Source organism: Eriocheir sinensis, chromosome 56, assembly GCF_024679095.1.
Source record: "Eriocheir sinensis breed Jianghai 21 chromosome 56, ASM2467909v1, whole genome shotgun sequence".
NCBI classification, from domain to species: domain Eukaryota; kingdom Metazoa; phylum Arthropoda; class Malacostraca; order Decapoda; family Varunidae; genus Eriocheir; species Eriocheir sinensis.
The window spans coordinates 4,721,395-4,747,823 of record NC_066564.1 but is presented as its reverse complement, the minus strand read 5'-3'; the positions used below and the strand labels follow the sequence as shown (position 1 = coordinate 4,747,823).

General features: G+C 50.1%; 1 protein-coding gene across 50 annotated transcripts in view; it reads left to right on the top strand.

Moving 5' to 3' along the window:
* LOC126984177 (cell adhesion molecule Dscam2-like) overlaps positions 1-26,429 on the top strand; it is a 236,353-nt gene that overhangs the window by 75,676 nt on the left and 134,248 nt on the right. For 47 of the 50 annotated variants that reach the window (XM_050837605.1, XM_050837645.1, XM_050837598.1 and 44 more), the window contains exon 4: positions 10,292-10,441. In XM_050837605.1, the coding sequence (XP_050693562.1) occupies positions 10,292-10,441 (150 nt within the window). Of the gene's footprint in view, positions 1-365; positions 528-3,130; positions 3,293-6,950; positions 7,113-10,291; positions 10,442-26,429 lie in introns of all 50 variants that reach the window. The other 3 variants (XM_050837600.1, XM_050837610.1, XM_050837604.1) reach the window with 3 other exon arrangements.

Below are 26,429 nucleotides of genomic sequence, written 5' to 3'. Positions count from 1 at the left end.
AATATCGCATCTAAGAGCCGGTTTTCCGCCTGGCTCCGGCCGCCGTCTCGTGCCTGGCTCTCGTTCCGCCCGTCCACCTCCCCATCGGCCACGAGAAACGAGTCTAGCTTTCGTTGGGACACGCTCTAGGCTCGTTTACCTCTTTTCCTTAAGCCTCCCCCTCACCCCCGTCCTGTGTCCGTGGTGGCTTATTATAACATTCCGTGGGTGTGTTATTGCCTGATATTACACGTTGGGTGCTGAATGTTTGCTCTGTGTGTGTGTGTGAGTGTGTGTGTGTAGGTGTGGGTGTATGTGTGGCGGTCTTCTGAAGTACCCCATCCTCTCCCTTCTCCTCTCCCTCTCCCCTCCTCCCCCCCGTGTAGTGGTGGCCCAGAAGTACGTGACGCAAGTGTGGGACGAGAGTGTGCTTATGGGGAACTCCGCCATTCTTAAGTGCGTCATCCCCTCCTTCGTGGCGGACTTCGTGAGCGTGCAGGCGTGGGAGGACCTCGAGGCGCGGACTTATGTTGCCTCGGAGAACTACGGTAAAGCGGAGAGGAGGAGGAGGAGGAGGAGGAAGAGGAAGAGGAGGAGGAAGATGATGGTGATGGATATGACGCGTGTCTTTGCGATGTCAGTGTTAATTTCCCTCGTTAATCTTTCCTCATTCCTTCCTTTCTCCCTCTCGTTGATGTCCTCCTCTCTCTTCCTCCTTCCTCCTCCTCCTCCTCCTCCTGCGGGTGTCCTGGGAGCCTCACTTCGCCCGATTCTCTTTGCAGGTTCTCTCTCTACAACGGTTCCAACACCCCGCTGAGCTTACAGACTCGTGCCAAGAATGGGTTATGATTCTCTCTCTCTCTCTCTCTCTCTCTCTCTCTCTCTCTCTCTCTCTCTCTCTCTCTCTCTCTCTCTCTCTCTCTCTCTCATCATTTATTCGTGTTATTTCCCTTCCTCTTCTTTATTTATCCCCTTCTACCTCCCTTTTCTACGACCCTTTGTTTATGTCTCCCCTCTTCACCCCTTCATCTACGCCCCCCTCGCCCCCTTTTCGTCCATCATCACGACTCTCTCCCTCTCCCTCTTTTCCTTCTCTTCCTCTTCTTGTGTCTCTCCGCGCTCGTCACACTCAAAGCCGCCATGGTCTTGTTGTTGTTGTTGTTGTTGTTTTTATGTTGGGTTTGCGTGGAGGTAAATCTTCCTCTTGGTTCTTGTCATGATACGCCTCCTCTTCCTCCTCCTCTTCCTCCTCCTCCTCCTCCTCTTCCTGATCATTCTTTTCCTCCTCCTCCTCCTCTTCCTGATCATTCTTTTCCTCCTCCTCCTCCTCCTCCTCCTCCTCTCTCTCTCTCTCTCTCTCTCTCTCTCTCTCTCTCTCTCTCTCTCTCTCTCTCTCTCTCTCTCTCTCTCTCTCTCTCTCTCTCTCTCTCTCTCTCTCTCTCTCTCTCTCTCTCTCTCTCTCTCTCTCTCTCTCTCTCTCTCTCTCTCTCTCTCTCTCTCTCTCTCTCTCTCTCTCTCTCTCCATTCTCTTTCTCTCCCTCGAACACACACACACACACACACACACACACACACACACACACACACACACCTTATCGCCCATGTCACAGCCGCGGGTCAGGCCATTTCGGGAGCCGTAAAAGAGAAGGAATTCGTTTTACCGACGCATGACAAAAGACGTTATGCTTTTTTTTCTTTTTCTTTTTTTTTTGTCTATCTTGTAACAAACGTACGTAGAGATTTCTGATATGCTTATTTGTCTGTAGGGGGGGGGGGGATGAAAGGGGGAGGGGCGGGGCGTTTGATGAGTGTGTGTGTGTGTGTGTGTGTGTGTGTGTCGAGGAGGTGTTTTGAAGAGGGAGAGGTGCAGGAGACGACGCTTTTTGGGGGCTTTGAAAGAAACGAGGAAACGAAAAAAAAAAAAATCTATCCCGCCATTGATGTACTTTGAAACGTAAAGGAAAAAAAGGAAAAGAAAAAAACCCATTGGTGTCAGTTTCAACGTTGATGATGATGTTGATAATGATGATGATGATGATGATGATGATAGGCTTGTTTGGTAATGGTGGTGGTGGTAGTGGTTATGTACAGAAAGTATCGTAGAAGATCTTATAGTGTAGTGATGGTGATGAAGATGATGATGGTGGTGGTGGTGGTGTAAGGTTGTTTGATAGTGGGGATGGTGTTTGGTAGTGATGTCAAGAAGGTAGACCTGATAGTGGTGGTGATGATGGTGGTGGTAGTGGTGGTGGTGTAAGGTTGTTTGATGGTGAGGATGGTGATTGGTAGTGATGTCAAGAAGGTAGACCTGATAGTGGTGGTGATGATGGTGGTGGCAGTGGTGATGTTAGGAAAGTAATGTACAAGACCTTATAGTGTACTGATGGTGATGATGATGATGGTGGTGATGATGGTGGTGTAAGATTTGTTTGGTAATGGGGATGGTGGTTGGTAGTTATGTCATTAAAATAGAAGACCAAATAGTGGTGGTGATGATTGTGGTGATTGAAGATTTATTCCGTTGTGGTTATGATGATATTGGTGATGATATTAAGCAAGTAGGGGACGTTATGGTGGTGGTGATGGTGGTGATGGTGAAATTATACCAGTGGATGACGAAATACCGATGCAGTGAGAGAATGGGATGAAAGTATAAAAGATTTGGTAATGAGAGCGGGGATGACAGATGCTGGTTGTGTTGTTGTTGTTGTTGTTGGTGGTGGTGGTGGCGGGGTGGTAGTGGTAGCGGTGGTGGTGTTAAGTTGTCAAGAGTGAGCAGGTAATGTTGGTGATAATGGTGGGGGTGATTATGCTGTCAGAAGTGTAGGTGTAAGTAATTAAGTGATGCAGGTAGTGTAGTGAAGGTGTTAGTAGTTATGATGATGATGGTGGTGGTGGTGATGATGCTGAGTCACTATTCGGCGGTATGGCGGTTGTGGTGGTGGTGACATTGGTGGTAGTGCTGTCATATTGGGTGGTGTTAGAAGTAGCAATGGTGGTTGTGGTGTTGTGGTGTTGTCAGGCAGGGAGTGCTTTAGTGTTTCAAGGTGGTGGTGATTTCGTTAGTGTTGTCAGGGTATGTAAGTGGTGATGACTAAGTGGTGATGCCTGACTAAGTATCGCGTGGTGGTGATGGTGGTGTCGTTCGTAGTGGTGGCGCAGACGTACGTGACGCGGGTGATCGACGAAGATGTTCTGGCGGGCAACTCGGCCATCTTCAAGTGCATGATTCCCTCCTTCGTGGCGGACTTCGTGAGCGTGCAGTCGTGGGTGGACTCCGAGGGGCGGCGGTTCACTTCGGGCCGAGAACATGGTAACACTGCCTCTCTCTTTTCCTTCCCTTTGCTAACTTTTATCTTCCTCCTTTGCTATCTTTAATCTTCCTCCTTTACTCTCTTTTATTCTTTTATCTTTCTCCTTTACTCTTTTTTATCTTCCTCCTTTACTCTCTTTAATCTTCCTCCTTCTCCCTCCTCCCTACTGCTGATACCTCTCCATTGGTTTCACGTTTAAAATTCTCCTGTTTCTCCATTTATAAGTTATTTTTCCTTTCATTCGTTTTCAAGTCTTTTCTCATTTTCCCATTTTTCCTACGTTATCAGTCCTCCTCTTCCTCCTTTTTCAAGTCTGTTTTTCTTTTGGTTTCTTTGGTTCTCGTTTAAAATTCTCCTGTTCCTCCATTTGTAAGTTTTTCCTTTTCATTCGTTTCCAAGTCTCTTTTCTAATTTTCCCATTATTTTACGTTTCAGTCCTCCTCTTCCTCCTTTTTCAAGTCTGTTTTTCTTTTGGTTTCTTTGGTTTTCGTTTAAAATTCTCCTGTTCCTCCATTTATGTCTTTTTTTTCTTTTTCATTCGTTTCCAAGTCTTTTCTCATTTTCCCATTTTTCTACGTTATCAGTCCTCCTTTTCCTCCTATTTCAAGTCTCTCTTTTTCTTTGGTTCTCATTTAAAATTCTCCTGTTCCTCCATTTGTAAGTTTTTCCTTTTCATTCGTTTCCAAGTCTCTTCTCATTTTCCCATTTTTCTACGTTATCAATCCTCCTTTTCCTCCTTTTTCAAGTCTCCCTTTTCCTTTACGTATTATTCCCACGTTCTCAATTCTCCTTTTCCAAATTGTCCTTCTTTTCATGTGTTCTCACGTTCTCATCTCTCCTTTAACAAGTTTTCTTCATCCTTTTTATTCGCTACGTTCTGAACTCTCCTTTACCTTCCTGCTTAAGTCTTTTGCTTATGAGTCCTTTCCTTCCATCATCCTCTTCCTCTGCCTTTCTTTTCCTCTTTTCCTTCCTTCATTTCCTCCAGACGTCGCTGTTATCTTCATCCTCCCCAAACTTTTTTTTTTCAGATTCTATTTTATCTGGAGGAGACGCTGACAGGGAGGCTCAAGACAGTACCTTCTCCCTTCCTTCTCCTTTCCATCTGCCGAGTCATTTACCGCCGAGTTCGTAAAAGCCGTCCCAGCCTTACACGCATCACTCCTCTGCTCGTTATGCATGTGAGCGATCGTGCATAATTGACCGCGACATTTGCGTGTGTTGCCGATCCTCTGACGTCAGGAAAAGATATCGAAAAGAAGAGAAAGGCCAGGGCAGAAAAGTGTGTATAGTGTAGGCTTCGTCTTTGCTTTTTAGACCTCCGACCTTTAGCTAACCTTTCATTTTTCTTTCCTTACCTTAACTTACCTTACCTTACCTTCCCGTTCCATCCTTACCTTTCATTTCTCTTACCTTACCTTACCTTCCCGTTCCATCCTTACCTTTCATTTTTCTTTCCTTACCTTAACTTACCTTACCTTACCTTCCCGTTCCATCCTTACCTTTCATTTCTCTTTCCTTACTTTACCTTACCTTACCTTACCGTCCCTTACCTTACCTTACCGTTCCATCCTTCCCTTTTCTTTCTTTCCTTTCCCTTACAATATCTTATCTTACCGTATCTTACCTTACCTTATCTTACCTTACTTACCTTACCTTCCCGTTCCATCCTTCCCTTTTCTTTCTTTCCTTTCCCTTACAATATCTTATCTTACCGTATCTTACCTTCCCTCCCTTTCCCGTCCTTAGTTGCCCTTCCCTTCCCTTCCCTTCCCTCCCCTCCCCTCCCCTTCCCTTCCCTTCCCTTTCCTTACCTCTCTGTCTCTTCCCTTCTCGTTCCATCCTTTCCTTCTCTTTCTTTCCCTTATCTAACTATCTTATCTTACCGTATCTTCCCTTCCTTTCCCTTCCCTAATCTGCCTACCGCCCCTTCCCGTTCCTTCCTCTCCATTTCTTTCTTTCCGTTCCCTTACAATACCTTATCTCACCGTATCTTCCCTTACCTTCCTTTCCCTTCCCCAGTTTTTCTTTTTTTCCTTTTCCCTATGTTCCTTTTCCTTCCCTTATCTTCCTTTTCCTTCTCCGATCTTCCTTCCCCTTCCCTTCCCTTCCCTTCCTTTTCCTTCCCTTCCCGTCTCATACTTTACCTTATCTAACTTAATTATACCTACCCTTACCTTACCTTATCTTATTTTTACCTTACTGTACCTTACATCTGACGTATCGTACCGTACCTTACTTCACCTTTCCTTAACTTACCGTACCTCACCAGACCTTCCCATCATCTTAAATTACCTCACCTTATCTCACCTTTACCGCAGACTCATTAAGGTATCGCGGCGTGCAGGTGAACATCAAACCCCGTATTTTTAAACCTATCAGCGCCTCACTTCGCGTGTTTTAAAAGCCTCTCGTAGAAGTTGTAGGGGGTTTCATGGCCTGTTTGGGGATCCTAGTGATGGTTACGACTTTTGCATCGAGCTGGAAAATCACACGTGAAGACCTGGTTAATCTTCTCCGTAGCCTTGAGAGATAGTCGTAATTGGAGCTGGATAGGGTTAAGAAGTTCCTGGGATTTTCATGGACTGTTTGGGGATCCTAGTGATAGTTACGACTTTTGCATCGAGCTGGAAAATCACTTATGAAGACCCGGTTAATCTTCTCCGCAGCCTTGGAAAATCGTCGTTATTGGAGCTGGATAGGGTTAAGAAGTTCCTGGGATTTTCATGGACTGTTTGGGGATCCTAGTGATAGTTTTACACGACTTCACCCACCACGAAATCACCCATGAAGACCCAGTTAATGTTCTCCTTGGGGTCCGGATAGTTTAAAGAATATGGACCCAGGCTGAAAATTAATTGCTCGCCGCGAAGTTTGCTAATGGGGGCGTCCTCTCGGGGGGCCTTGGCGGCGTGTGATTAAGCCTTTTGTTTCCCTCCCGAGGAACGCAATTGGTGAGGGGAACGGGGGAACTTTATGAGCCTTGGTACTTTTCTTTTGTTTTTTTTTCCCGATTTTAGGGAGGTGGGTGGGTCCAGGGGGTGGGATGGGGGGGGTCTCTCGTTTTCTCTCGTTCTCTTTTTTCTTGTTCTCTTATTTTTTCGTTCTCGTATTTTCTCGTTCTCTTTCGTTCACTCCTTTTTTTCTCTCGTTCTCTCTCTTTCTCTCGTTCTCTTTTTCTCGTTCTCTTTTTCTCGTTCTCTCTCTCTCTCTCTCTCTCTCTCTCTCTCTCTCTCTCTCTCTCTCTCTCTCTCTCTCTCTCTCTCTCTCTCTCTCTCTCTCTCTCTCTCTCTCTCTCTCTCTCTCTCTCTCTCTCTCTCTTTATCTATCTATCTATATCAGTATCTATCAAATAATATCAATGGAAACACTTCAAGGGCATAAAAAACAAAAAAAGCCCGTCTGTCTATCTATCTAACTATCTATCTTTCCATCTGTCTTTATCTCTATCTATCTATCTATCATCGTTGTCGTTGCCGCAGTCGTCTCCGTCATTTCTCAGCGCCAGTACCGATCGTCTCCCCGCCCCCCCTCACGCACTCACTCACGCACTCACTCACTGGGGCATCTCGCGGGGCCGGGCAAGGGGTGGTTAGCTGTAGGGGGCGTGGCATCTGTGGGGGCGTACTCCTGACGGGGGCGCGGGCGGTGTTACAGTGGTGGCGCAGCCGTACGAGACGCGAGTGAGCGACGAGTTCGTGATCCGAGGCAACGCGGCCATCCTCAAGTGCTCCATCCCCTCCTTCGTTGCCGACTTCGTCACCGTGCAGGCCTGGGTCACCGACGACGGCTTGTCCTACTATGCCTCCCGAGACTACGGTACCCTGCTCCTCCTTCTTTTCCTCCTCCTCCTCCTCTTCTGCCTTCTCCCTCTGTCTTTCTTTCATTCTCTTCCTCTTTGTCTCACTTCGCTCTTCATTCATTCTCCTTTCCTCATCGTTCCACTCTTCTGCCTTCTCCCTTTGTCTTCCTTTCATTCTCTTCCTCTGTTCCACTTCGCCTCTTCATCCATTCTCCTTTCCTCATCGTTCCACTCCTCTGCCTTCTCCCTCTGTCTTTCTTTCATTCTCTTCCTCTTTGTCTCACTTCGCCTCTTCATCCATTCTCCTTTCCTCATCGTTCCACTTCTCTGCCTTCTCCCTCTGTCTTCCTTTCATTCTCTTCCTCTGTTCCACTTCGCCTCTTCATCCATTCTCCTTTCCTCATCGTTCCACTCCTCTGCCTTCTCCCTTTGTCTTCCTTTCATTCTCTTCCTCTGTTCCACTTCGCCTCTTCATCCATTCTCCTTTCCTCATCATTCCACTCTTCTGCCTTCTCCCTTTGTCTTCCTTTCATTCTCTTCCTCTGTTCCACTTCGCCTCTTCATCCATTCTCCTTTCCTCATCGTTCCACTCCTCTGCCTTCTCCCTTTGTCTTCCTTTCATTCTCTTCCTCTTTGTTCCATTTCGCCTCTTCACTCATCCTCCATATCTCCTTGTCCCACTCTGCCTCCTCCCTCTATTTCCTTTTTACTTCGCCTTCCTCCTCTGCTAGGCGTGTTCTCATCTGTTATGTATACGAGTAACTGTTGGCTGGTTAGGTTTGGGCGTACTGTCACTGGCGCCAGACGTCCCAGAGCGCATGTCCTCAGCTCCCTACAGGTTCCTGACGCCACGCTGCCCGGGGCCTCTGCGGGTGGTGGCGGGCCTTCACCTCATTACTCCCATGGGTGTATTGTTACCCCACCTGTTTGTCTGGCCGTGCGGGGTTACCTGTGTGTGAGGCGCCTCGTCCTGGTGGTTCCCCGCCGGCCATTCCTCCCTCTTCATGTCCTTATCTTCCCCTCATGCTGTGTGGGGTAGCGAGGAGGGGTGAGGGAGGGGGCAGGTGTCGGCCAGGTAACAGGCGGAAGAGGCGGGATGCTGAGAGTGGCGTCACAGTCTGGCCGGCGGTCCTGGAACCCTCTCCCTCCGTCCCCTTACCTAATCGGGGGTGATATTACTGTTATTACCTGTGTTACCTGTGTTATCTTTACCTCAATGCTTTACTTAACTTTCCCTTGTGGCTGTGCGTGCTGTGAGGGTCGGCGGGGGGCAGCAGCAACACAGACAGCAACAGCAGGAGGAACAGCAGCAGTACCGGCCCCTCGCTGACCCCCTGACCTCAGCATGGCCACAGCATATCTGATCACTTCCTCGTGGCGCCGCGGGACACTGGGGGAGCCTGGGGGGAGGGTAGTCACAAGGGGGTGCCGGGTTGGGGAGCAGCATCCCAATGGTGTAGAATTAGCTGTGAATTCCAAACTCCCGCCAGTGTCCCGCCGCCTCATCAGCTCCTCACCTGCCCCTCACCTGTCTGGCTGGCGGCGCCCATCCTCTGCCTGACCATTGCTTCATCTATATTCTATGCCTCTATGCCTCTATACTATCTGGATATGTCTTAAACTAGGCTAATTTAGGTTAAGATAGTTTAGGTTAAAAAACTGATTAATCATGTAGCATATAGTCTTTAATACTCTTGTTCATTTATTAACGTAACGTACAAACTTTATCATATCATCAAAAAGTAAAGTAAATTTGTTGTTGAATAAAGTTGAAATTAAAAGTAAAGTTGAAGTTAAAAGTAAAGTAAAAATAAAAGTAAAGTTGCAGTTAAAAGTAAAATAAAATAAAAAGTTCACTATAAAAGGTTTGCATCAGTCACTTACTCTTGCCAGTGAAAGTTAGGCAGTTGCATGACGATGATTAACCTTGGGGTGGGGAGGAGGGGAGGGGAGGGGAAGAGGGTGTTGGGGGGAGGACAGAGCCACGCTTAGTCACGGGGTGCGGGCTTGGCGGGGTGAGATTGAATTCACCCCTCCACCTGCAACACACCACTCCCAGCAATAACTTAACTTGAGTCACTTTCAGCCCTTACACACTCCCTTACACCCGTGACTCAACATGGCAGCTTCAGTCACTTCCAGTCCTTACACACTCCCTTACACCCGTGACTCAACATGGCTCTCTCGTCCCCTCAGAACATGTACCTCTATATCTAACCATGTATTGATGCATAATATTCTGTGTCTATTTACTCCGCCACACATTCAGCCTAACTTCTTCAGTGTTCACGGGTGCCCCTCTCGGCTGTGCTCGTCTGCCCTGCCTCCTGAAGTCTCCTGCCCCGCCCACACGACGCGACGGAAGTGACGGAGAGAAGGACCTCGTGGGCGGCGCTGGGAGGCGGAAGGCGGCGGCGAGGGCGGAGTCAGCATGAGGGGGGCTGAGAGGAGGGTTTAAACATGTCTGGGGGCTCATTAAGACTCATATCTCACGAGCTCTTCCGTTTTGTGTTTGTGCCGATGCTGGATGTGTGGCGGGCGTGTTGGGGGGGAAGAGAGGGAAGGGGAGTAGTGGGGCGGGGCGCTGGCTCCCCCCTGGACCTGGCGGGGCACGGCTGGGGCTCTAAATAATGCCTGAGCGATGTAATGACTTAATAACTAGTGTTGCAAAAGGTCACTGCCGCCTGTCGCTGGCCCTTTAAGCAGAATGATTAACTTTTACTACGTGTGTTGCATTCATGGATATCTGTTAATTTTTACTGAGCTTCATTTTAATTAACTAAACGTAAAGCTGAGTTAGTGTTGCATGTTTTAAAAAGCTGCAGGAATTTATGGACTTGACTATTAGAATTACCTTTGACAGTCAACATTAATATCAGAGTGTAGTGAAATTAAAAAAGTAAAGAAAGTCGAGAAGTAAAAGGAGTTTCAAGTATTCTTAAAAATAATGAATATAAAAAGTAAAGATGTAAAAAGTAAAAGTTGCTCAGAGTACCGTTAAAAAAAATACACACAAAAAAAGAGAAAATTCGAAGAGAGCCTCAGCCTGTCCCGCCGCCATTAGGTCCAAGAGTGGGCCGTGATGTCCCCGTCCGAGCCGACATGCAGACCAACCCTTGTACCGCATGTGTGGGTCTCCATGTCGGCGTCCTGGTGACCTGTGACTGACCTGGGCCTTGTGTGTGGCGTCCCGCAGATGGCAAATACCTGGTGCTTCCCTCCGGCGAACTGCATATCCGCTCCGTCAGCTCCGAGGATGGCTTCAAGAGTTACAAGTGTCGCACTGTGCACCGCCTCACCCAGGAAACCCGTCTCTCCGCCACCGCTGGACGCCTCGTCATCTCCGGTAGGTCCTGCGAGGCTCCGGAGGGACAGGGAGGGGGAAGATAGGCGTGATATAGGGAACGGGAGGAGAGGAAATAGAAGTACATTGCAGGGTAGAAGGGAGGTGATAGGAAGGACACAGGAAACGGGACAAGAGTAGATAGAAATAGAAGGGTAGAAGGGAGGTGATAGGAGGAACAGAGTAGATAGAAGTAGACAGTTAAAGCAGTAGATAGCAGGGTAGAAGGAACATGAAGGGGGAAGATAGAGGGAATAGAAAGGACAGAGGACAGGGAAAAGGGATAAAAATAAGTGATAGAAGGTATAGGAAGAACAAAAAGATGTGGAAATAAAATATAAAGATGTAAATTGTACTTGAAGGGTAGAAGGGATAGGAAGGGTGACGATAGGAGGGATAGAGGGTGCGGAAAGAGAGCAAAAGGGATGGAAAAAAATGAAGGTACGGCACTGAAATAAAGAGATAGGAAGGGGAGGAGATGAGGCGAGGTACGCGCATACATTGAAAAGCTTTTGCAGTGAGGAACGATAGGACGAACGTGACAAGGATGAAGCAATAAGAGATAAAGATCGTGAAAGGCGTAAAGGGAGTAAGCGAAGGACTTGCTGACGATATAAATACAAAAAATAGTAAATGGCGTAAGAATGAGAGCGAATGACTAGCAGCAAAGAGGAGGACATAGAAGAGTTAGAACAGGATAAAGAAGAAGAAATGAAGTAAATAAGATAGAGAAAAAAAAGATCGCTACGGGGTAAATGAACAACGAAGGGAATAGGGAAAAAAATAATGATAAAAATAAAAAAAGAAGGATAAAGAAGAGTTAGAACAGGATAAAGAAGAAGAAATGGAGAAGTAATTAAGTTTGAGGAAAAATAAAAAGATAGCTACCGGATACATGAACAACGGATGGAATAGGAAAAAAAGATAATGATAAAAATAAAATGGACACAAAAGAGTTAAAATGTGATAAAGAGCAAGAAAGAAAACGAGAGATATAGGATAAATGAACGAAAGGAATAAGAAAGGAACAGAAAGAGGGAATATAATGGAAATAAATAGAGATAACAGACAAATAAACAAAAGAAGCAATAGAAAGGAACAAAAAGAGGGAAGATGGAGGAAATAAAACAAAAAATAAACAAATGAAGAACAAACGCAGTGGAAAGGAACAGTCCGGAAAAAGGAAGAGTGATAAAAAAGAAAATTAAAGACGGATAAAAATGAACAAAAGAAGGAATAGATGAGAACAAGATAAGGAAGAAAAAGAGAAGAGGAGAATTTGATGATAATAGAGAGAGAGAGAGAGAGAGAGAGAGAGAGAGAGAGAGAGAGAGAGAGAGAGAGAGAGAGAGAGAGAGAGAGAGAGAGAGAGAGAGAGAGAGAGAGAGAGAGAGAGAGAGTCTAATTAAAAAGGACGAGAGGCAGAGAGATAGTGAGGTCTGATAAATGGAGAAAAATATATCTTGTCAAACTAAATGCCGAAAGGAGGCACTTAATTAAAACGAAGATTAGGGAGTTGTTAGACACGCCGACGCGCGCACCACCACGGAAAAAAATGAAAGAAAATAATTATACAAAAACTGATGAAGAGACCCCCCCCATAAAAACTTAAAAATGTAAATCAGAAAATAATTATGTGAGCAAAAAAAGATATATAAAAAGATAGTTGGTAGATAATAACACTCGCCCACCACGCAAAAAAAAATAAAAAAATAACGAGGAGAAAAAAAATGAAAAAAAGTAAACCTGAAAATAAATTTGTGGGCAAAAACAGATCCATTAAGAAAATTAGTTGGTAGATAATACACTCAAATTATTCGTTATGTAAGCCAAGATAAGTATCCACAGATCTTCCCTTCAGTCATATATGAAAATAAGTACAATAATATATGAAAAGAAAAACGCCGACAACAACAACAAAAATTATGAAAGACAAATCACAATACATTCATATCTTAAGAAAAGAAGATTTTTCCTACAACAAAACTAAAATAAAAAAAAATAAAAACAACCCCCCAAAAAACATTCACGCAATACAATAATAAAACACAAATACAGTGATAATCTCTATACAATAATAACAAAAAGATGGTGAGAGAAAAGTAAAGAGCTCTACAATACAAACCTCTAACTTAAAATCACCAAAAATACTTCCTCCCACCACCATCACCAAACCTGTATTTATCTCTACGCAACCTTGTTATTTGCCTCTCCCAACTCTAGTGATCCGAGTCTTCAAGTGTCGGTATTCTCAGACACTTCCTCCTCTCAAATTAACTATTTCCAAGCCCCAAAAAAGGAACGAATCGGGTCCTAATGAGTCTTTTTTCACGTTCATGGTATAGAAGAATGATCAACCTACCACCAGGGTCATAAAACTACCCCTGGAAATGAACGAAACTCAGTCACTTTCGTCTCTCACATCAAGTATTTCCAAAGCCCAAAAAAGAAACGAATCGGGTCCTAATGAGTCTTTTTTCACGTTCATGGTATAGAAGAATGACCAGCCTACCACCAGGGTCATAAAACTACCCCTGGAAATGAACGAAACTCAGTCACTTCCGCCTCTCACATCAACTATTTTCAAAGCCCAAAAAAGGAGACAAATCGGATCCTAATGAGTCTCTTTTCACGTTCATGGTATAGAAGAATAGTCAACCTACAACCAGGGTCATAAAACTACCCCTTGAAATGAACGAATCTCCTCCGAAAGCCTTGTCAAATGCGTGTGCTTGCCCGATGAAATGTTTAAGAATACGGGCTTGGAGTGTCAAGGGTCTCCTCCCCTCTCCGTCAGGCTTAAGTTCGCCGTGAATAAGTGAGGAGGGCGGGGCAGAGGGAGGACCTAGGGCGGGGCAGGTTAGGTTGAGGTAACGTATGGGAGAGGTATATTTAAAGGGGTTATGGGAGGTAGGTAGGTAGGAAGACTGGATTGGTAGGTAGGTAGGTAAAAGGGGGATGGGTAGGAGGCTGGGTAGGCAAAAGGGTTAACGGGGTGGGTGGGTAAAAAAAAAGGAGGAAGGAAGGGTGGGAGGAATAATGAACATTGGCGTGGGATAATAGCTGGTTAGTGTGAGCTGAAACAGGGAGGAGGGTGAGATTTGTGGGTAATGCTATGAGGGAGGAAGGGAGGGAAGGGAGGGAGAGGGAAGGGGAGAAGAATGTGAAGACGGGGGTGTGAGACAGAAAGAGAGGAAAGAAAATTAATATATAGGAAACAGTGGGAGGGATTATTATGTCTTAAATTTAATGTTATTTGCTTGTTATATATGAGGGAGGGAAGGAGAGGGGAAGAAGGGGAAGACAGGAAGATAGGAAGTAAAATAAATATATAGAAAACAATGAAAGGAATTACTGTCTTAAATTTAATGTTATTTGCTTGTTATATATGAGGGAGGAAAGGAGAGGGAAGAGGAGGAAAGGGGAAGAAGGGGTAGACAGGAAGAGAGGAAGTATTAGAACACATACATAGGAAACAATAGACGGGAACATTATGTCTTAGATTTAACATTGTCTACTTTGTTATATTCCCACCAAGGATGTTAAAAAATTATCTGCTAACTTGCACACAAAATAGTAAAGTAACGTCAAAATGGTGGAATCAAATCTTAAACAGTCACTTGATTAATGCATGATGAAGACTAACGTAGAAGTTGCAAAATGAATGAAATATATCAATAGATTATAAGTGTAGACCCGGCGGCAACCTCGGAGCGACACGAACACGAGGGAGGAGCGAGGGAGAAGAGGAGGAGGAGGAGGAGGAGAGAGTCAAAGAATGAGAAGAGTGATGTGGATAAGGGAAATGTCGCACCTCCCCTCCTGGCGTGTGTCTGGGCTTGCCGCCGGGCTGAACAAGGAGCCTGAATGTTGGGATAGGGTACCCCTGCCGTCTCGCTCAAGCTAAACCACACGTCAAACTCACCCAATTGGCCTTAACGTAACATAAAGATAATGCCAAAAGTATTAATTGCCAAAATCATTCACTGTCACAATTCAAAGTCACGGCCTGTTATTTAAAGAGCCGTTTGCTGTCAGTCACCTGCTGTTGTCCAAAAGTTCTTTCTGCCGCCACTGGTCTGATGCCGATTAAGAGCCACACTGTCCTTGCCTCTGCCTGCTAGGGTCTTATAGAAGTGTCGGGGCGCGGCGCGGATCGAGGGCCGTGCGGGCGGGACACAGAAGGGTTGGCCGCGCGGAGTAACGATGGAGTAGTTATTAAAGTATACCATCACAGCCTTGGCGTTATGGAGGGAAGGAAGGAAGGGAGGAAGAGAGGCGCTGCTGAGATGGAGTAATATACCAGCACAGGCGTTAGGAAGGGAAGGAAGGATGGAGTTGAGGACGGAAAGGCGGGAGGGAGGGAGGTGGTGCTGGGTCGTGCGTAATCGTAGGAAATCCCTCAGGTCACACACGCGAGGAGCAACGCTTATGAGGGTGATTAGCACGATCTTGGCGCTGTTAGGAAGGGGAAAGAGAAGGGAAGAATGGAGGGAGGGAGGGGTGTGTAGTCCTAGAAGCTCCCTCACGTCCCTACACACACGCACATGCACACACACACACACACACACACACACACACACACACCACATGCATCTTACTGATTGGTTTTTCTGAGTCACAAGTAGCGGTGACGGTCGGTCAGTCCTCGTCTCCCGGACACCTGTGGGCCGCGAAGGTAAGTGTTGCTTTCTTGTTTATCACTGTGGCGCGTCCCCCCACCACCCCGCCCTGCCCGTCCACCCCAGCCCTAACGGTGAGGGGAAGGGAGGCGAGGCTGCTCTGATCTCGCTGCGTGGTGTGTGTGTGTGTGTGTGTGTGTGTGTGTGGGGACAGTTTTCCTAATTCGGCCCGTGACGCGCCAGGGTGGTACACAGTATTCCTCTAGACTAGTGACGGGCGGCGAGGGCTCGTGAGGGGAGGGGAAGGGAGGGGTGAGGGTGAGGGTGAGGGAGGAGGTGTCAGGGCGCGGCTCCGGGTGTTCCAGGTGCCGCGGGGAGCAGCGCGCCGCGGCTCCCCACACGTGACCGCTCCAGCACCTTCCTCGTGGACGCCGGCAGCCCCACCACGCTGCCCTGCCAGGCCCAGGCACACCCGCCGCCCACCTTCAGGTACCGGGCCACGCGCTGCCGCCAGCCTGGGGGTGTAGGGGGAGGTGGGGTAGTGACCAGCTCAAGGAAGGGCATCATTGGAGGCTTTTATCTTGCTGTGGTGATCGTATTCTCCTAAATAACACGTCCAGTGATCAGTGACTCTTTGTACACCGTCCGAGCGGGGAAGGAGGGGCGCCGCTCCCCGGCGTGAGGGGCGCCGTGCAGGGCGGACACCTAATGGCCACGGTGCTTACAGAGGCGCTGGCTCTGTCGGGGCCGCGGCTGCCCTCCAGGAACAAGGCTCAAAACTTCGAGGTGGAGAGCGGGCTGTCCACCACGCTGCTGTGCGAGGCCCAGGCGGCGCCGCCGCCCGCCACCAGGTAGGCTGCCGCCGTCCCCGCCGCGGCGTGGCTCGTCCTCGTAAGGCCGCGAGTCACTGGTCCTGCCGCGCGTGGCAGCGGCGGGCCAACATTATCTCTTTATAACGTTGGTCCACTCCCGCCACTTTCGCCGCTGTAAACTATGGTTCAGAAGCGTCTATTGATAACACGCCCTAATTAGTATTGCCTAAAACATACAGTCGAGGACCGCGCCGCTCCCTAAACACAGCGGCGGCTGATAAAATCGCTCCTTTCCTAAAGTGGCTTGGCCGAGCGGAGGGGCGGGGGAGGGGGGATCTGGGGCGGCTAGGGAGGCTCAGGGGAGGGAGAAAAATCAGGAATAAGAGGGAGAGGGGGCTACTGTGCTGTGCACGGTGGTGACGCGCGTCGTGGCACAGAGCCGGTGGGTCTGGCGGCGCCGCGGCTGCCCTCCAAGGAGACGGGATCCATGCTGACCCAGGGCGGCGGCTCCTCCTTCGCCCTCTTCTGCCAGGCTCAGGCCAACCCGCCGCCCGCCACAAGGTCAGTCACCCTCACCTGGGCCGCGGCAGCAACCCCCCGCCCCCACCACCCCGCCTCCTCCTCTCCTCTCCTCGCTCTCACAACCCACCAGCCTCCCGCTTTGCCCCCAACCACGCTCAAGACTCCATACTCCCCCCTCCCCCTTTCTCCCTTCTTCCCCACCCTACCCCCCCAAAAAAAAACGAAACCGCACGCCTCTCCGCAAGTTGAGGCTCGTAATTTATTCAAGGAAGGAATTACCTTTACCTGGAGAACGTAAAAAAATCATTTAAGTGTACGGCCCGGCCAAGCCTGCGATACAGTACGGAGGAGGAGGAGGAGGAGGAGGAGGAGAAGCTACATTAGTTCGGGGAAACTCACGCCACTCGAGAAGTTGTGATTCGCGGCGCGTGGAGGCTCGGAGAGTGGAGGTTGAGGCCAGGAAACTCCCCCCTTTCATCCCGGCAGGGGGGAGGGGAGTGAGGGGGGCGGCAGGGGAGGGGAGGCTCAGAGGACGATGGGAGGCATGAAATATGGCGTAATTGTCTCCTCTCCTCCCCTCCTTAACTCCCTTCCTTCCTCTCGTACCCCTCACTCTACCATGTCTTTCCTCTTCCTCCTCCTTCCTCCTCCCCTCCTTAACTCCCTTCCTTCCTCTCGTACCCCTCACTCTATCATGTCCTTCCTCTTCCTCCTCCTTCCTCTCCTCCTTCTCCTCCCCCCCCCGTCCCTCCAGACCCCGTGGGGAGCAGCCAGCCCCACCTCCCCCGCCGCGAAAAAGGAGACATAGTGGAGGAGACTGCGAACGCCACAATCTCCCTCTTCTGCCCGGCCCAGGGACACCCGCCCCCGCTCTTTGGGTACGTCCGCCGCCGCCAGGGAGCCGCGGCCGCACCCTTGCTTCTCTCCCTTGCTCCATGCCGCCGCCTCGTTGTCTCCCTTACCTCTCTTCCTCTTGTTCCCACCCTTGCTTCACTCCCTTGCTCCCTTCTGCCGCTTCGTTGTCTCCCTTCCTTCTCTTCCTTATGCTCCCTCTTCCTTCTCTCCTTACTCCTCTTGTTTCCATCCTTATTTCACTCCCTTGCTCCCTGCCGCCGCCGTGTCCTCCCTGTATCCACGTTGCCTTCCTTCACCTCCTCCTCCTCTTCCTCCTCCTCGTACTCTTCCTCTCCTCCCATGATCGTTCCATTGATTTTGCACGTTGCTTCTGGTGATGGAATGCTGCTGGTGGAGGAGGAGAAGGAGGAGGTATGTGGTGATTGTGGTAGGCAGCGAGAAAGGGTTGTCGATAGTGGAGAAGGAGGAGGAAGAGGAAGAAGAATAAGAAGAAAAGGAGGAGGAGGAGGAGGAGGAGATGGCAAATACTGAAAGGTTATGGAACAGGACAAGGAGGAGGAGGAAGAGAAGGAAGGATTGAGAGATTAGGAAGCAAAAGAAAAAGGAGAAAGGTTAGACAAGGAAAATAAGGAGGAGGAAGAGGAAGAATAAGAAGAAAAGGAACAGGACAAGGAGGAGGAGGAAGAGAAGGAAGGATTGAGAGATTAGGAAGCAAAAGAAAAAGGGGAAAGGTTAGACAAGGAAAATAAGGAGGAGGAAGAGGAAGAATAAGAAGAAAAGGAGGAGGAAGAGAAGGAAGGATTGAGAGATTAGGAAGCAAAAGAAAAAGGGGAAAGGTTAGACAAGGAAAATAAGGAAGAGGAAGAGGAAGAATAAGAAGAAAAGGAGGAGGAATAGGAGGTAGTCTTGGCCGTGGTGGTAGAAAGAGCCGTCGGGTACCCAAGTCCAAGATAGGAACCGTCTTTTTTGGTTAATTAGAAGTATTGTGTTGACCTTCAGGACCTTTACTTTACTTCTTCCTCTTCTCCTCATCTTACTTTTCTTTCTCTCCCTTCTTTTCCTCTCCTCTCCTCTCCCCCTTTCCTTATTCACTTTCTCACGTTCCTAACCCGCTCTGAATTCTCCCCTTTTCTCTCCTCTCCTCCCCCGTCTTCTCCTCTCCTCTTCTCTCCCTTTTCTCTCCTCTCCTCTCCATGCTTCTCCTCTTCCCTCCTCTCCTCTCTTTTCCTCTCCTCCTTTACCTATTTACCTCTTCACGTCCCCAACCTACTCTGAACTCTTTCCTCTCCTCTCCATTTTTTCTCCTCTCCTCTCCTTTCTTTTCCTCTCCTCTCTCTCCTCCTTAACCTATTTACCTCCTCACGTCCCCAACCTACTCTGAACTCTTTCCTTTCCTCTTCTCTCCTCTCCATTCTTCTCCTCTCCTCTCCTCTCTCCTCTCTTCCTCATGTCCCTAACCTACGCCTCGCTCTCTCCTCACACGTCTCTCTCACACCGTCCTCTCCCTTAACCCAATTTGTCCCATCACTTATTCACCGCCCACTCACCTCCTGCCCCCCCTTGCCCCCCCTTCCCCCCAGACTCCCTAGGCAGCTCGGCGCCACGTCTCCCCTCCGATGATAAGATCCATTCCGTCAGCGTGGAGTTGGGCGAGGACTTCACTCTTCTATGTCAGGCGCAGTCTCACCCGCCACCCAATTTTAGGTAGACATCAACACCATCATCACCATCATCATCACTATTATTACTGCTTCTGTCCCCTCACCACCATCTTTATCACCGCTAAAGCCTTTGGGCCATAATTCAAGACACTTTCGCTTTTCACATTATCTAATTCTAAAGGTCAAAGAGAAGGTCAGTAGGGTTCTAATGAGTGTTTCTACAGGTTCATGGTACAGAGGAAGGGTCACATTATCACCAGGGTCATAGAACTGCTCCTGGAAATGCCCACAACTCATACGAAAGCCTTGTCATATGTGTGTTTCTTTAGGTTCATGGTACAGAGGAAGGGTCACATTATCACCAGGGTCATAGAACTGCTCCTGGAAATGCCCACAACTCATACGAAAGCCTTGTCATATGTGTGTTTCTTTAGGTTCATGGTACAGAGGAAGGGTCACATTATCACCAGGGTCATAGAACTGCTCCTGGAAATGCCCACAACTCATACGAAAGCCTTGTCAAATTAGTGTTCTTGGGCAATGAAGTGTCTCATAATGCGACCCTTTTGATTCTATACACATCACCATCAGTCTCCGTCTCCTTCCTCTCTATCTTCATATTTTCCTTTCCATTACTCTTATACCAACCCTTAAACTAACCCCTTATGCTTCAATCTCAACTACCACTGCCCCTGACCCATCCCCGCTAACATCACTACCGCCTCTGTTTCTGCGCACATAACCATCAATCTCCGCCCCCTTCCTCTCTATCTTCATATTTTCCTTTCCATTACTCATACCAACCCTTAAACTAACCCCTTATGCTTGAATCTCAACTACCACTGCCCCTGACCCCTCCCCGCTAACATCACTACCGCCTCTGTTTCTGCGCACGTAACCATCAATCTCCGTCTCCTTCCTCTCTATCTTCATATTTTCCTTTCCATTACTCATATCAACCCTTAAACTAACCCCTTATGCTTCAATCTCAACTACTACTCCTCGACCCTTCCCCGCTAACATCACTACCGCCTCTGTTTCTACGCACATAACCATCAGTCTCCGTCTCCTTCCTCTCTATCTTCATATTTTCCTTTCCATTGCTCTTATACCAACCCTTAAACTAACCCCTTATGCCTCAATCTCAACAACTACTCCCCGACCCTTCCCCGCTAACATCACCATCAGTCTCCATCTCCTTTTCCTCCTATCTTCTCCAGTATCAGTATTATCATCTCCATCACTACTACCACTCCTGACTGCTCACCACCATCATCACCACCATCTCCACCTTCAACACAATCTCTATCTTCACATGTGTTCCTGTCATCTCCATCACCGTCTTGTCTGTCCTCCCGGCTGCCTCCTCTCGCGTTACACTCAGCGGGGCGGACTGGGCCTAACTTCGTGGTCTGCCTGCCTGGACGCCCCTCACGCCCACTCAAGCACCGCGTGACAACTAACTCACGTGATGGCTTTCTGGGTCCATTCTCGGCGGAGGGTTTGCGAGCCTTGACGCTGTGAACTATTGCCTTGCCGTCTTCTCCTCCGCGTCTCAGTGTTTCAAGGGCTCAAGGGTTTGTGTTGAGGCTGACGGGAGTTTGACGGCTTTCTGGGTCTATTCTCGGCGAGGGTTTGCGAGCCTTGACGCTGTGAACTATTGCCTTGCCGTCTTCTCCTCCGCGTCTCAGTGTTTCAAGGGGTCAAGGGTTTGTGTTGAGGCTGACGGGAGTGTTGCCTCGTGGTGTGCTTGGACTGGCTAAGATGATTCCGCCTCTATTCGCTTCTCTATGTATTTTTATCTCGTCGAGGTGAGAGGAGCGCATCAATGTGTTTCGGAATGCCAGAAGTTTTGCCGAAGCTTATAAAGTCTGGCCAGCGGTGGGGGGAGGAGGGGGGGGGGGCAGAGGCAGAGGGTTGGCAGTGGTATGAAGGGACATTAGGGGGGTGTCGTGTGTCCCCCGTTCGACCCCCGTGGTTCCCCTTGATACATCTTGCCTGCAGGAGAGAAGGCGTTTGGTCATGGCTTCATCTCGTAGCAGCCATCATATCCTCGTCTGGTGGCGGGCGTTGTAGTCACTGTGTCGCGCTGTGTTTGTTGTCACCGTGGCTGTGTGTGGGCGATTAACTGGCTGGCCGGCACTCATTCCCTAGCGCTTGGCCTCCCTACCTTAGCGGAACTGTCACACCACACCATACCAACACCACACCACACAACACAACACTAAGAACACCAATTTAAACCATACCACACTAAACCCCACTCAACCATACCGCGTTAAACCACACCACACCTTACCAACACCCCTTTAAACCACGCATTACCAAATCTAACTCAACCACACCACACCATACCTACAGCAAGTTAGACCACATCATACCAAACAACACCAACATCACACCACACCACACACCCCTGACGGCCGCCTCTCCCCCCTATGATAGAACCCGTGGGGCTGACGGGACCCAAGTTCGCGAGCGAGGACGTGGCCCGCTCCACCAGGCAGGCAGACACCAGCTTCGCGATCTTCTGCATGGCCCAGAGCTCGCCGCCCCCCGCCTACAGGTAGCCTCACACCTTGACACTTGGGGCCATACTCTTGAACATTTCGGAGTCAAGTACACATACCTAACAAGGTTTCACGGGAGTTCTAAGCCTTTCCGTGGGTAGATTCATGAGCCTGATGATAGTTTGACGAAGGTTCCGTAATATGAACATAAAAACACACTCATAGGAACGCATTGAACCTCATTTTTGCAGCCTCACTCCTTGACACTTAGGGGAGTCAAGTACACATATCTAACAAGGCTGTCGTGGGAGTTCTGGGCCCTTCCGTGGGTAGATTCATGACCCTGGTGGTAGTGTGGCAAAGCTTCTATAATATGAACGTGAAACACACTCATAGGAACGCATTGAACCTATTTTTTGGCCTATGGAAATGATGTGAGAGTCGGAATCGTCTATGAATACCGAACTGGGGGTAGGGGGTAGAGGCTGAAGAGAGAGAGAGGCGTGGGAACAAGCGGGCGTGTGTGCGTGTGCGTGTGTGTGCAGCCCCCCGTCTAATCTTCGGGTTGGCATGCCTTTCCGCGACTCACCGGCGATGGGGCGGCGCGGCGGCTGCATAAATTAGTCTGCTTTAAATTCATATCATTCAATTAAAGGCATGAAATCCTCCTCATTGAATATGCACGCACGCAGATGAGGCGCCGCGGGTCAGGACTATGCATTGCCTCGCCCGGCGGAGATACGTTGGGGGGGGGGGGGAGAGAGAGAGAGAGAGAGAGAGAGAGAGAGAGAGAGAGAGCTGGCATGATATCAACAACACAACATTGGCGACCCCGGCTTCCCGACTCTCGCCACTCCCGGTCTCTGTTTCTTTTTCTTCTGTTTTTTTTATCCTCTTCCTTTGAGTCTAATTATCCTCCTATTCCTGTTTCTGGTTCTCCTCTATTGGTTAGCTACTTATTCTCCCTTCTCTTCTTCCTCCTCCTCCTTCTTCCTCCTCCTCTTCAATACTCCCTTTTTTTATTCTTTATCCTCTTCCTTTAACTCGAATTGTTCTCCTATTTCTGTTTCTGGTTCTCCTCTTGTTGATAGTGCTACTTGTTTTCCCTCCTCCTCCTCCTCGTCCTCCTCCTCCTCCTCCCTCCTCTTCAATACTCTCCCTTTCCTTATTCTTGATCCTCTTCCTTTAACTTGAATTGTTCTATTTTTGTTTCTGGTTCTCCTCTTGTTGATATTGCTACTTGTTTTCCCTCCTCCTCCTCCTCCTCCTCCTCCTCCTCCTCCTCCTCCTCTTCAATACTCTCCTCTGCAGGTGCTCCAGAATATCGATAAAGTCGGATATTTTATGGGCTCGACATCCGCGGCTGTATATTACGTGCCTTATGGTCGGCCGCCGCGCCTCGTGTTGCGCTTTGTTGCGGCGAGTTGGCTTGGCTCGTACCACGCTCTTTCTCTTTTTCTCTCTTTCTCTCTCTCATGGAAACGGTCGGTGGTGGTAATATATCAAGGGTTTTAGTGCTGGGGTGAGGAGGAAAGGGGAAGTGGGGGGTGAGTAACATTCAGTGCCCGGCGGGGGTGGGGGCGTGGTGGCGTTGGAGCGTTAGCGGGGCGGGGACTGAGGACTCGTGTCGCCCGCAGAGCCCGTCGCCTTCTCCAGCCCTAAAGTACCAAGCCAAGACCTTATCCGCACGGCACAGCCTCAGGGCAGCAGCGTCACCCTCTTCTGCGTCTCCCAGGGCCACCCCATCCCGCAGTTCAGGTAAACATTGCAGCAGAGAGCAGTGAGCCGCCCTTTGTGTGGCCTCGCCTGTAGGCGGCGTGCAGGGAACAGCAGCGTCTTGTACAACAACTCAGGCACTCCAGTGTTCTGCTTGTGGCCAAGGCCAGGGTGCCGCTACGCGGTGCTCGCCGCCGGGAGAACCCAGGAGGCGTTGTTATGCTCAGCCTTGGTGCTTGTTGTTGTTTCGTCACGAACCGCATCATAGGTACGCCTCAGTGTGTGCTGAGTCAGTGCTTGGCGAGGCAGCAAAGGGGTTCCTCACTCAGCACCATGGCTCCCCTCCCCTCCCCTGTCGACCTCCCCTACTATTGCGTTGCCAAAACTTTGTAGTTCATAATGTTATGAGCCTCATGCTCACAGCAATAATACATTCATCTTGGGTGAGACACGAGAGGAAATTAAACCTGCCCAAAAGCCCCGACGCCCACGGCACAGAGGCAGCAAACCACGAGCCTTGCTAACCCTCCCCAGAGGCCGTGGGCCACTCCCCGCCTCGCGTGGCCAGCGTGGACATCGTGCGGGCCATAAAGGAGGTCGGAACCAGCTTCGGGCTGCTGTGCCCGGCACAGGGGTTTCCGCTCCCCCAGTACAGGTAGGTCACCTCGTTTGGCTCTAGTCAAATGGAAGTCAGAATATCAAGTAAGTGGGTTCACTCCCTCTGTGCGAGGCTTCTGTTCACACCCGCACCCCCCCTCGCACCCTAGCTGCCACACGCTCCTCTCACACTCATCTTTCCCTCGCTCTCAGACACAGTACTGCGGAGCGATGCTCATGTATATGTATGTGTGATGAATTGTCTTCGAAAGATACATCGCCATGTATTCTTTTCTCCCTCGCCGAGCGCCCCGACCTGGTGCGCTAGAACTAGATGAGCTACTCCCAGAGTGAGACGGCCAGGCGTTGTGTTGTTGTCTGTAGGAGTGTACCAGTGCGTCAGTCATGAGAGGGACGGAGCGAGGGTGACCCTTGTTCACGAGGATAATAATTCAGCTCTTTCTTATCTCACTCTTGGGTGGCAGATCCCGTGGGGTTGTCTGCCCCCAAAACCCCCGTGGACGACCTGACCCGCTCAGTGGTGGGCGTGAGGGGCAGCACTTCCCTTTTCTGCCCGGCCCAGGCAAGCCCGCCGCCGCAGACCAGGTAGGAACAAACTCTCACGGAGACTGGACGCGAGGGGCGAGGCTGTGCCGGCCACGGCTGCAACACTGAACACAACACAGGGAAACACAACAAAACAAGGGGAATGCAAAACGGCTCTGTAAAAGAAGAGTAACGAGAAACAGTCAGTAAAGCGTCGGCCGGTGCCGCGAAGGGCCGGGCACGCGGCACGCTTAGCTGAGCTTCGAACGCGAGGACGAGGGAAAGGCTTGGAGCCTGCACGGTCCCTGGCCGTGATGCAGGTCAGATTCATTCTTGATGGGTGCGAGCGGGGCTGCGTGTCGGCGCCGCGTAGGTCGTCGTGCCGGCCGTCACCTGCATCAGTAATCAGAGGCTGCGGGGCGCGGCGTGGTATTGAGCGGCACCTCTCCGCCCTGCACCGCCAGGCTCCTCGCGGCGCTCCAGCTTCATGAATAAGCCAGCACTGCATCCCCCTTCCTCCCCCTCCTCCCCCAGACCCTGTAGGACTCTCCACTCCCAAGCTGGCGGACTCTGACCTCTCCCGCACACAGGGGCGCCGCGTGGGCTCCACCTTCCCCCTGTTCTGCCGGGCACAGGGCCACCCGACGCCCGCCTTCAGGTAATCTGTCACGCGCCGCCTCGTCCGCCGAACAGGATCGTTTCCGAGGTCGTAACGGTCGTCGTAAAGCGGCGATGATCCCGGATCCTCGGCGCGCCCCAAAGCTTTATCTATTGACCTTTTTTCTTCACGTGCCTCGGGCCGTGTCTGGGCTCCTTGATGTCCGTCCGCTTTCCTGGATCAGTATTTTCCACTTTGTTGGTGGCGGAGGGACAGCGGCGCCCTGGGCAGTCCTTGTTGTGCCACGCTGCTTCGTTAGGCTGGCCCCGAGCATCGTCTGAGGAACGCCACCCCGCCTTTAGGCTCCACGTGACGTTGTGTCTCTGGTGTAATTTATTGCTTCACTCACCCCAGAGCCCCTCGGTCTGTCGGGCCCCAAGTTCCCCTCCACCGACACCTCCCGCAGTCAATCCCGCCGAGCAGCCAGCGCCCTAGCTCTCTCCTGCCCCGCCCAGGCTCACCCGCTGCCTCAGTTCAGGTAATGTCCTCAGCCCAAATGTCCCGGCTCCGGAGGCTCAGGGGTGAGGGGCGTAATGGGTACCGTCGGGCCAGAAACAACAGCCATAGGCCGGGAAACATGCAGGTGTTATTCTTTATGTAAAGCTCAGACAGGACTCCTTGTTCGCCCTGCCAACACTGCGCGCTGCGCTGCGCTGCTCAGATGCTTCCTGACCCTCACAGAGCCGGTCGGGTTGTCGGCCCCTAAGTTCCCGAACATCGACGTCTCGCGGACTCAGGTGCGCCGCGCGGGCAGCAGCTTCCCTTTGTTGTGTGAGGCCCAGGGACACCCTACCCCGGCCTTCAGGTAAATGCTCCTCACCTGTCACTGCATTGACGCTCCCCTTCTTCTGCACCACTACCGGGGCTTCACACACGCGAGCCCTGTGAAACTCGCGGCAGCAAGGCGGGTGTCACATTAACGTGTACCACCAACATTACAGTGTTTCTTGCCTGTTCTCGTGGCGATGCAGTGAAATGTTTCCTTTCACTGCCTCACTACAAGTTTGTGGTCATTGTTAAAAACTGAGGAGGAAGGACACGGTGCCGCCGCTGTGTTTGCTCCGCCTCGACACACGTAACTGCTCGGCAAGCTGAAGACGAGATCGTGGGGTCGCACATTCTTGCCACTGGTGGCTTCTTTCCAACATTTTCTGGCCTTCTTGAAACCCCTAGAGCCATTCCTTTCCCCTCACCCCGTGTGTCGCACCCTAGAACCCGTGGGTCACTCCGCCCCGAGACTGCCCAGCAAGGACGTGTCCAGAACCACCCTGGTGGAGGCCGGCACTGGGATCTCCGTGTTTTGCGACGCCCAGGGCCACCCGACGCCCAGCTTCAGGTAGGCTCAGGCAGTGAAAGCATCTAAGCATCACGACATGTAAAGACGGCGCCGAGACTGACGATCTTGTGTCAGGGCAGCGAGCAGTGCGCGGGCAGAGAGAACGCAGATAAGTGTCCAGGGGACGTGGGGACGGGTATATGGGATGCTTTGTGT